The following is a 12,299-nucleotide window of genomic DNA, read 5'->3' as shown; positions in this document are numbered from 1 at the left end:
TCTCTTTTGCTCTCTCTCTCTCTCCCCCCTCTCTTTTGCTCTGTCTCTCCCCCTCTTTTGCTCTCTCTCCCTCTCTCTTTTGCTCTCTCTCCCTCTCTCTTTTGCTCTCTCTCTCCCCCCCTCTTTTTTGCTCTCTCTCTCCCCCCTCTCTTTTGCTCTCTCTCTCCCCCTTCTCTTTTGCTCTTCCTCCTCTCTCTTTTGAGCTCTTCCTCCTCTCTCTTTTGCTCTCTCTCTCCCCCCTCTTTTTTGCTCTCTCTCTGCCCCTTTTTTTTGCTCTCTCTCTCTCCCCTCTCTTTTGCTCTCTCTCCCCCTCTCTTTTGCTCTCTCTCTCCCCCCTCTCTTTTGCTCTCTCTCTCCCCCCTCTCTTTTGCTCTCTCTCCCCCTCTCTTTTTCTTTCTCCCCCTCTCTTTTGCTCTCTCTCCCCCTCTCTTTTGCTCTCTCTCTTTCCCCCCTCTATTTTTCAATCTCCCCTTCTCTTTTGCGCGCTCTCACCCCCTCTCTTTTGCTCTCTCTTCCCTCTCTTTTGCTCTTTCCCCTCCATTTTGCTCTCTCTCCCCTCTCTTTTGCTCTCTCTCCCCTCTCTTTTGCTCTCTCTCTCTCCCCCTCTTTTGCTCTCTCCCCCCCTCTCTTTTGCTCTCTCTCCCCCTCTCTTTTGCTCTCTCTCCTCCCTCTCTTTTGCTCTCTCTCCCTCCTCTCTTTTTCTCTCTCCCCCTTCTCTTTTTCTCTCTCTCTCCCCCCTCTCTTTTTCTTTCTCCCCCTGTCTTTTGCTCTCTCTCTTCCCCCCTCTATTTTTATCTCTCACCACCTCTTTTGCTCTCTCTCTCTCTCCCCTCCTCTCTTTAGCTCTCTCTCTCCCCTCTCTTTTGCTCTTTCCCCCTCTCTTTCTATCTCTCTCCCCTTCTTATTTGCTCTCTCTCCCCCTCTCTTTTGCTCTCTCTCTCCCCCTCTTTTTTCCTCTCTCTCTCTCCCCCTCTCTTTTGCTTTCTCTCTCTCTCCCCCTCTCTTTTGCTCTCTCCCCTCTATTTTGCTCTCTCTCCCCTCTCTTTTGCTTTCTCTCTCTCCCCCCTCTCTTTTCCACTCTCTCTCCCCCCTCTCTTATGCACTCTCTCTCCCCCCTTTCTTTTGGGCTCTCTCTCCCCCCTCTCTTTTGCGCTCTATTTCTCCCCCTCTCTTTTGCGCTCTCTCCCCCCTTTCTTTTGCGATCTCTCCCCCCTCTCTTTTGCTCTCTCTCCCCTCTTTTGCTCTCTCTCCCCCATCTTTTTGCTCTCTCTCTCCCCCTCTCTTTTGCTCTCTCTCTGCCCCCTCTTTTGCGCTCTATCCCTCTCTCTTTTGCTCTCTCTCTCCCCTCCCTCTTTTTCGCTCTCTCTCTCTCTCCCTTTTTTTTTGCTCTCTCTCTCCCCCTCTCTTTTGCTCTCTCTCTCCCCCCTCTCTTTTGCTCTCTCTCTCCCCCCCTCTCTTTTGCTCTCTCTCCCCCCCCCTCTCTTTTGCTCTCTCTCTCCCTCTCCTTTGCGCTCTCTCCCTCTCTCTTTTGCTCTCTCTCCCTCTTTCTTTTGCCCTCTCTCCCCCTCTCTTTTTCTTTCTCCCCCTCTCTTTTGCTCTCTCTCCCCCTCTCTTTTGCTCTCTCTCTCTTTCCCCCCTCTATATCAATATGCACACATGAACTAGCACTGTCTAACTGTGAAAAACTGTCAAAAATCACTGAGATAAGGAGGTGGCCTTCAACGGTTTAGAAATCAGTTTGAGCCTACCTGTGTTTAGCTTTCAAAAAAGAATACCAAAAGAACAAAGCAAATTTGATGCTAAAAGTCAGTTGGAAAGTTGTAAAATTGCTTGCGCTATCTGAATCATGATAGTTTAATTTTAACTAGACTGTCCCTTTACTTATTTAAAAATGGTGTTTTAACAGAATATTTTGAATAGACCAATGCTTGGCAAACTTGGACACTGCTAATTTGCATTGGGATTCTTTTGTATAGCTTCTTTATATCCAATATAAATTTATATGAAATTAAAGGGTTGATTAATGATTAAATGGAATATCAATTTTATAATAAAAAAAAACCTCCTATCATAGCGTTGGTTATAAAAGATACACTGTAAGCATTTCTGATTTGCAACTAAAGAGACAGTAAAATTAAAAATGACTGCAGGGCAATCAAAGTGTTCAAAGAAATTTTAAGTCATGAGAAACCCTTTTTAAACTACCATTGAGCACCCAATACAGGGCTGGATTACAAGTGGAGAGCTAATTTATTGCGTGCCTGTAAACGGGCAAATTCACCAGTTTACGGTAGCACAATAAATAACCAGCCATTACAAGTGGCAATTAGCAGTCAAAATGTTCTAAATGTGCCCCAATTGTCCCAAAATTTAAGTGTAAGGTTGTTTATTATTTAAAAAAAAAAATTAGCTTAACTGCACAAAGCAAAAGTTAGGGGATGTGAGGTGTTAGAAAAAAACTGCACTGAAAAGTGCCTTTACATAGCAGTCTATGGGGACTGTGTGTGCCTAGTAAATATATATATATATATATGTATATGCTTATATACATATATATGTATGTGTTAATATGTGTATTTACACATTTTAGCACAAATAAATATGTATATATTCATATATATTTACACTTTGCTGGCCATCGCTGCTTAAGCCAGTACATGTCTGGGCCCGTCTGAAGTATGCTGGAGAACTTGCACAATTGGTGGCTGACTAAATACTTTTTTGCCCCACTGCATAATGTGCTCCTACAGTCACTCAGAAATAAGCAGTAAATTGTAAATGACTGTATTATGATGCATGCAGATAATTGTAAAGTTCACTTTTCCTTTAACATTAAAATAGTTTGTTTTTCCACTTTTAAATGGAAGATCTATCAATTCTCTTGCAATATAAAGTACAAATGATACAAATATGACTGAATTTTTATTTTATAAATATATTATACATACCTCTTGAATAATTTTGGTCCCATTTGGATCTTTCATATTGACAGCTATACTCTGTGAGAGACAGAAGTATTCCATTAGTTTGCATCTCATCATTAACATGAAATGGCAATTGAAATTAGAACTGAAGAGAAAGATACATAAATGTTGTAGCCTCCTTTGCATAAGCAATTTTACAGGTAAATGTTTAATAAGTGATTTATTTGTATATTTGAATATTGAATTAATAGCTCTTTAATGTGCACTGTTTTGTATTTTTGAAAGTATAATGTCATTTTTATATTATTATTAAATGTATAGGGACAATAAGGGCTCCTTTACAATCAATTACAATTTCTACACACAAAAAAAGTATAGCAGCTCCGGTGTTTTGTCTTACTTAAAGGGACAGTATACACCAATTTTTATATAACTGCATGTAATAGACACTAAAGAATAATATGCACAGATGCTGACATAAAAATCCAATATAAAACCTTTTAAAAACTTACTTATAAGCTCTCAGTTTAGCTCTGTTGATGAGGTAAGCCTGGGACACCCAGTGAAAGGGGCTAAGTAAACAAAAAGTGCAGACACTCCCCACCTCCCCCCTTCCCTGCATATGAAAAGACAGATGATATAAGCAGGAGTCTGTATACATTTGTCCCTGTGGGGCTTGGTTAGGAGTCCGAAAATCAGCACAATGTTTTTAAAAAAATAAGCAAAACTATATTTTTTTTATAAAAATACTACCAGATGGGCAATATAAATGGATCATCTACAAAAATTTTAAGAAAAGAAAAATCTAATGTACAATGTCCCTTTAATTTGTAGCTCTACTGTTAATTGAAATTGTTCTCAAATCAATAAAATAAAAAAATAAATGTGTGCAAATTCAAACTATAGTGGAAATGAGTCAATATTGCCCTTTTACAAATAATATAAATTGCTTAAAAATATTTGTATAAAAATGCAGTGTGCATTCAAAAATATTAATTCATTATTAAAATAATAACTTTAGGAAAAGACAAAATTCAAGCTCACCATCCTACATTTTAATTTCCTTCAAAATAACTGATTAGAACAATGCTTTCAAAATAACATTTAAAGGGGAGTTATAAACAAGTCTTTTAACATTTCTATATAATATATTTATTATATATTATATCATTTTTATTCAAAATATCATTATTTCCCATCTTTTTACTCTTCATAGATCCATAATATAAAAATCTATTTGGCCTTACCTATGTTCTTTAAAATCTTTAGTCAATATACATTCTTGTTTCTTCTTTATTTAAAGGGGCATTCAACATTAAATAAATGCTAGATAGAATGATGCATTCAAAGAAAAGATTAGTCTGAGAATAACATGTAGATGAATTTTTTAAAGTTTCATTAGCTGTTTTAATATTGACAAAATAATTGTAAAGTTTTAGTGTCTATAAAATAATGGGAGTTGCCATGTTGAAATTAAGGTTACCTTCTCTTCTGTGGCCAATTAGGGACAGTTATAAATAGGTCACTAGAGTGTGCAGCCAATGGCTGTATGGAATTTAACAGTGTTCTGAACTTCCAATTCTAACAAGATCTGAAAAGCTCACAATTTCAGAATGGAATTACAGTAAAAGGGGACAAAATAAATAATGAAAGTATATTGTAGGCTTTTTTCTATATATGATTTATTATTTTATATTACCTTCTTAGAGTGTTTAATGTACCTTTTAGCGATCTACAACTTTAGGACCTTCAATACCCTATTAATCTGTCTAATTATTATAATGTCATTGTCTATTTAATAACTTTTTCCTAAAAACTCAAATTACTATTTAAAAACAATTTATTTTTTAGAGTTTAAAAACCATCTGCCCCTTTGGGATATTTGGATCACATCTATATATTTTGGAATGATTCCAATTCTTGAAAAAGTGTCCTTTGTATCTATCTTAGTAACTGAGATTTTAATATCAAAATCTGAAATCTAATTCTAGGCAAATATGAATCTTTTGTATTTATCTCAAGGATAAACATTTGTACATTCTCTTCTACTCTCCAAATAATAAAAATGTTACCTATGGTAGAACTGGAGTGCCTTGATCTTCTGAACACTGAATTAACCAGCTCTCCTGGTATTGCAAGATATCATACTATGAGCTCTATTATCTGAATGACATCCATCAAGCTATTCAATATCAAGAAATATTGTCCACCTTTCAACCAAAAATGTAGTTTATAAACTCTCAGAGAAGGACCCACATATCTATAGTTATTGTTTGCTTTATGTAGCCCCTGTACAGGGAGTGCAGAATTATTAGGCAAGTTGTATTTTTGAGGATTAATTTTATTATTGAACAACAACCATGTTCTCAATGAACCCAAAAAACTCATTAATATCAAAGCTGAATATTTTTGGAAGTAGTTTTTAGTTTGTTTTTAGTTTTAGCTATTTTAGGGGGATATCTGTGTGTGCAGGTGACTATTACTGTGCATAATTATTAGGCAACTGTCAGGATTCCCTTTAGCGTTCACTTGCTTACCAGTTCATTGAGCTGCTGTCCCTTTAATTTCAGTCCTACCCACTTCCTGTTACCTATAAAGGTCTATCAGTCTCTTAGCAAATTGCTTGGTATTGAAGTACACCTTAATTCCACGCTCCTCAAATTACCTATAGTTATATTATATGTGAGTTACAGCTCAAACCAACCTGACCTTTTAATTCATTAAAACCGCTTAGCCGCAATTCGGCAATTCCTGCATCTACGATATCAACTCCAACTCCGGCCGGATCTACTAGATCAATCCGCGGTGACGTCACACGCCAACGAAACGGACAATCCAGGCTAATGCCATTCTGCTCATCGTTACCGGACCTCTTAACTGGGTATTAGGAGTTATACCTAAATCTGATACATAACCATCTGGCTTGTTTTGAAGGTAACCTACTTTAAGTTTACGAACTATACTAAATATCTGCAACTATCCATACTTAAGTATTAAACTCAATTCCACTGCTTAAATTGTTTGTAAAGCACTATAGTGTATTTTCTTCTCAGCTTATCCGAAAAGGGAAACTTTGTTAACTATCAGTTTCACAAGTATTTCTCAGTTGATACTTAGTAATTGTACCTCAGCTTAATTAACTTTCTTCTCAACTTCTGTCATTTTACCACACTGGTTTCAGTGCAGTAGCTTAGCTGTATTTCTGTGAATTCTCTCAGGTGACAGTTATAAGCATCTTTCCTTCTCATTCCTGAAACTTATAACAACTGCTTAGGAATATACCTGGGACCCACTTTACTTACTAGGTAAATTATGTGCTTCCCAAATAATCCTAAGCCACATATAAATATAAAATTACATCTCAGCAGCTGTGGTCTAATTTGAAGTTTTCTTATTCTCTAGAACAACTTGATATTATTATAAGGTCGTGACAGAATACCAAGCCCTTTTTAATATGGATCCAGCTGAGATGACCGCAGAAATACAGTCTTTAAACCAGAAAGTTGATTTACTGGCTGATGGCCTTAACACATTAAAAGCAGAAAATGTAGCACTCAAAGCATATATAAAGGATTACCTAGAGACAAAAATACATTCCCCTGAACCTCAAGTTAGTCTCCCTGAAAAATTCTATGGTGACAGGGCACACTACAGAGACTTTAAAAATGCATGTCTCTTGCTATTCACGTTAAAGCCCCAGTCCTATCCCAATGATAGAACCAGAGTTCTAACTATTATTTCTTTCCTTAGAGGGGAGCCACGCAGCTGGGCAAACAGTTTCTTTGAGACCAATGAAAATATACTCAATTCATTGGATCAATTTCTATTGGCCATGGGTCAATTATATGAAGACCCTTTCAAACAGCAGACTGCAGAGACAGCACTTAGGGCTCTGAAACAGAGGAAAAGGGTAGTTGAGGATTACATTTCAGATTTCAAGAGGTGGGCAAAAGATTCCGAATGGAATAATTTATCTTTAAGGAATCAGTTCCGCCTGGGTCTATCTGATCCTGTTAAAGATGAACTCTCCCGCACTGACATTCCTGCCACATTAGAAGAGTTAATGAAGCTCAGTATTACTATAGATAGAAGATTAAGGGAAAGACAACATGAAAGAACATATCCAGAGACATACTCTAAAAAGGGTTCTGGTAGTACGTCTGCCACATCTTCTCACAAAACTAACACTGAACCAATGGAAATTGGCTTCCTGAAAGGCCCGTTAAGTCCCCAAGAAAAGATTAGGCGCAGAGAAAATAATCTGTGCCTCTATTGCGCATCAGATGAACACTCAGTTAAAGAATGTCCTGCACTACAGAGATCTAACAAGGGTGAGTTCACAACTTTTAATATTTGCTGTAATACATCTGTTACAAGAACGATATACTGTAAGCTTTCACTCTCTTTTCAGTGGGATCAACACCGTCTCAACGTGCCCGCAATAATTGACTCTGGAGCGACAGCTTGTTACATTGATAAAGATTATACATTTATCAATAAAATTCCGCTTATTCGGAAAAAGTCTCCTGTTTTATTAAAGGGTATTGATGGAAGGCCCATCTCTTCAGGTCCAGTAGAGTTTCAAACAATACCAATTCTAGTATCTACCCCTGAACAACATAGAGAATATCTTACATTTGATGTAATTGCTTCACCTGCTTCTCCAGTCATACTAGGTTTGAATTGGTTAGTTTTACACAACCCTGACATAAACTGGACAAACTTGACACTTAAATTTCCTTCCGAATATTGCAGTACAACATGTTTTCCTCTTAATATCATGCACTTCACCCCTGTACAAGATGAGATAATTTTACCTAAACAGTATAGGGATTTCGCAGATGTTTTCAGTAAAACCGAATCTGAAAACCTTCCACCCCACAGGAAGTATGACTGTCCTATTGAGCTAGTACCAGGGGCACAGATACCATACGGTCATATTTTTCCTTTATCTAAACCCGAGCTTTTACATCTAAAGACCTATCTAGAAGATAATTTAAGGAAGGGTTTCATTCGCCCCTCCACCTCTCCAGCAGGAGCGGGTATATTTTTCGTGAAAAACAAGGATGGCTCCTTAAGGCCTATTGTAGATTATAGACAACTTAACAAAGTTACAATAAAGAACCGGTACCCCTTACCACTTATCCCTGAACTGATCGAAAGACTAGAAGGGGCTAAATACTTCACCAAATTAGATCTTAGAGGGGCTTACAATTTAATACGTGTCAGAAGTGGTGACGAATGGCTCACGGCGTTCCGTACTAGGTATGGTCTATACGAATACACCGTGATGCCATTCGGTTTGTGTAACGCCCCTGCCACTTTCCAATATCTAATAAACGATCTTTTCAGAGATTTTCTAGATGTTTTCCTTGTCATTTATCTGGATGACATACTCATTTACTCAAAGACCTTTTCTGAACATATTTTACATGTAAGACAGGTACTCTCTAGGTTAAGAAGCAATTCCCTCTACGCCAAACCAGAGAAATGTATTTTCAACACACAGAGTATAACCTTTTTAGGTTATGTTATAACATCTAATGGAATTTACATGGAACAAACTAAAATTCAGGCAATTAAGGAGTGGCCGTCACCTAAATCAAAGAAAGAGGTACAAAGATTTCTTGGCTTTGCTAACTTCTATCGGAAGTTCATAAAGAACTTCTCGAACATAACAAAGCCTCTAACTCATTTAACCAAATCAGGTACACCGTTTAAATGGAATTCTGAAGCCCAATCAGCTTTTGATATGTTAAAAACCCGGTTTACTACTGCACCGATTCTGAGATTTCCTAACCCTGAACAACCCTACACTTTGGAGGTCGATGCTTCAGATGTAGCTGTGGGTGCAGTTTTATCCCAACGTTCAGGCATAAACCAACCTCTTCATCCTGTAGCCTTTTTTTCTCGCTGTTTATCCAGCTCAGAACAAAATTATCCCATTGGTGACAAAGAGCTCCTTGCCATCAAGATGTCATTGGAACATTGGCGTCACCTCCTAGAGGGTACTTCATTTCCCACTATCATATATACGGACCATAGGAACCTCCAATACCTTAAATCAACAAGGACACTTTCCGCAAGACAAGTCCGCTGGAATCTTTTCTTTTCTAGGTTTAATTTTCAGATTGTATACCGACCAGCTGGGAAGAATCACAAGGCAGATGCCCTGTCTAGATTACCTACTCATACTCGATTCAATTTACCAAAGGATAATATCATCCCAGCGGAAAACTTTGTTTCTTTCGTCACTGACACCAACTCCAGTCTGATTCATGAACAATCTCTGGACTCCACTAAACCAATCTCCCAGCTCCAGAAGAAAACTGATGGATTATACTATTTCAAGAACAAGATTTATGTACCTCCTACATTAAGACAACTAGTTCTTCAGTCTTCCCATGAATCTTTACTTGCTGGACATCCAGGAGTTAAAAAAACACAAGAACTTATCTCACGTTCATACTGGTGGCCGGGAATTTATCAAGACATTAAGGAATATGTCCTTACTTGTACAGAATGTACTATCTCCAAAAGAGCTAAACATGCTCCTTATGGACTTTTGATTCCGTTACCTACTCCTAGCAAACCTTGGCAAGAGATTGCTCTAGATTTTATCGTTGACCTTCCGAAATCCGACAATAACACTACCATCTTAGTTGTTGTCGATCTCTTCAGCAAAATGTCACACTTCATCCCTTACCATAAACTTCCTACTGCATCTGAAACCATTCAACTTCTTATCTCTCATGTTTTCAAACATCATGGTATTCCCAATACTATCCTTACTGACCGTGGAACTCAGTTCTCCAGCAAACTCTGGACCGAATTCTGTAAGGTTTTTTCCATTGATAAAAGGCTTAGTTCAGCATACCATCCTCAGACCAATGGCCAGACTGAAAGGTCAAATCAGTGGCTTGAGCAATTCCTTAGGATCTATTGCTCTTCGCAACCATTACAATGGTCAAAACATTTGCCTTACGCAGAGTTCTGCTTCAATAACACTACTCACTCCACAACCAAACAAACTCCATTTTATGTGAACTACGGTTACCATCCCAGATTTCAACTACTCTCTGACAATCAGAGTTTATCACCCACTATATCTGATCTTTCCGTTCTCATTACATCTAACTTCTCTACTATCAAAGCTGCTATAGACGATGCAAAGAAGACCCAAAAGTATTACTATGACAGGAAGAGAATTCCGTCTCCGATATACTCCGTTGGAGATTTAGTTTGGTTATCTACAAAAAACCTTAGACTTAACACCCCTTCTAGGAAATTCGCTCCTCTGTTCATCGGACCTTTTCCAGTGGCTCAAATTGTCAACTCTAATGCTGTTCGTCTTACACTACCCGATTCTATGAAGGTGCACCCCACCTTTCATGTTTCCCTATTAAAGCCTTATAAAGCTCTCAGGAATCCCTCTTCTGCTACTATCTCTCCGGAGGTTATTGTGGACCCTAACATCGAATACGAAGTACAATCTATCTTGGACTCTCGAATCCATAAAGGAATTCTTCAATATCTCATCCGTTGGAAGGATTATACTCCGGATGATGATTCGTGGGAGCCTGCTGTCAACATCTCTGCTCCTCGATTGGTTGCACTGTTCCATCGTAGGAATCCTGATCGTCCCAGTCCTTGAGCCCCAGAGTTGCTCCTTGAAGGGGGGATTCTGTCAGGATTCCCTTTAGCGTTCACTTGCTTACCAGTTCATTGAGCTGCTGTCCCTTTAATTTCAGTCCTACCCACTTCCTGTTACCTATAAAGGTCTATCAGTCTCTTAGCAAATTGCTTGGTATTGAAGTACACCTTAATTCCACGCTCCTCAAATTACCTATAGTTATATTATATGTGAGTTACAGCTCAAACCAACCTGACCTTTTAATTCATTAAAACCGCTTAGCCGCAATTCGGCAATTCCTGCATCTACGATATCAACTCCAACTCCGGCCGGATCTACTAGATCAATCCGCGGTGACGTCACACGCCAACGAAACGGACAATCCAGGCTAATGCCATTCTGCTCATCGTTACCGGACCTCTTAACTGGGTATTAGGAGTTATACCTAAATCTGATACATAACCATCTGGCTTGTTTTGAAGGTAACCTACTTTAAGTTTACGAACTATACTAAATATCTGCAACTATCCATACTTAAGTATTAAACTCAATTCCACTGCTTAAATTGTTTGTAAAGCACTATAGTGTATTTTCTTCTCAGCTTATCCGAAAAGGGAAACTTTGTTAACTATCAGTTTCACAAGTATTTCTCAGTTGATACTTAGTAATTGTACCTCAGCTTAATTAACTTTCTTCTCAACTTCTGTCATTTTACCACGCTGGTTTCAGTGCAGTAGCTTAGCTGTATTTCTGTGAATTCTCTCAGGTGACAGTTATAAGCATCTTTCCTTCTCATTCCTGAAACTTATAACAACTGCTTAGGAATATACCTGGGACCCACTTTACCTACTAGGTAAATTATGTGCTTCCCAAATAATCCTAAGCCACATATAAATATAAAATTACATCTCAGCAGCTGTGGTCTAATTTGAAGTTTTCTTATTCTCTAGAACAACTTGATATTATTATAAGGTCGTGACAGCAACTTAACAAAAAACAAATATATACCCATTTCAATTATTTATTTTTACCAGTGAAACCAATATAACATCTCAACATTCACAAATATACATTTCTGACATTCAAAAACAAAACAAAAACAAATCAGTGACCAATATAGCCACCTTTCTTTGCAAGGACACTCAAAAGCCTGCCATCCATGGATTCTGTCAGTGTTTTGATCTGTTCACCATCAACAATGCGTGCAGCAGCAACCACAGCCTCCCAGACACTGTTCAGAGAGGTGTACTGTTTTCCCTCCTTGTAAATCTCACATTTGATGATGGACCACAGGTTCTCAATGGGGTTCAGATCAGGTGAACAAGGAGGCCATGTCATTAGATTTTCTTCTTTTATACCCTTTCTTGCCAGCCACGCTGTGGAGTACTTGGACGCGTGTGATGGAGCATTGTCCTGCATGAAAATCATGTTTTTCTTGAAGGATGCAGACTTCTTCCTGTACCACTGCTTGAAGAAGGTGTCTTCCAGAAACTGGCAGTAGGACTGGGAGTTGAGCTTGACTCCATCCTCAACCCGAAAAGGCCCCACAAGCTCATCTTTGATGATACCAGCCCAAACCAGTACTCCACCTCCACCTTGCTGGCGTCTGAGTCGGACTGGAGCTCTCTGCCCTTTACCAATCCAGCCACGGGCCCATCCATCTGGCCCATCAAGACTCACTCTCATTTCATCAGTCCATAAAACCTTAGAAAAATCAGTCTTGAGATATTTCTTGGCCCAGT

The 12,299-nt window shown here is 38.5% G+C and overlaps 1 protein-coding gene across 1 annotated transcript in view; it reads right to left on the bottom strand.

Annotated features, from left to right (window-relative positions):
• SUGCT (succinyl-CoA:glutarate-CoA transferase) overlaps positions 1-12,299 on the bottom strand; it is a 1,111,985-nt gene that overhangs the window by 942,792 nt on the left and 156,894 nt on the right. The window contains exon 5 of the mRNA XM_053715817.1: positions 2,949-2,999. Within this exon, the coding sequence (XP_053571792.1) occupies positions 2,949-2,999 (51 nt within the window). The remainder of the gene's footprint in view (positions 1-2,948; positions 3,000-12,299) is intronic.

Source organism: Bombina bombina, chromosome 5, assembly GCF_027579735.1.
Source record: "Bombina bombina isolate aBomBom1 chromosome 5, aBomBom1.pri, whole genome shotgun sequence".
Classification (NCBI taxonomy): domain Eukaryota; kingdom Metazoa; phylum Chordata; class Amphibia; order Anura; family Bombinatoridae; genus Bombina; species Bombina bombina.
This window is presented reverse-complemented; position numbering and strand designations above follow the sequence as displayed.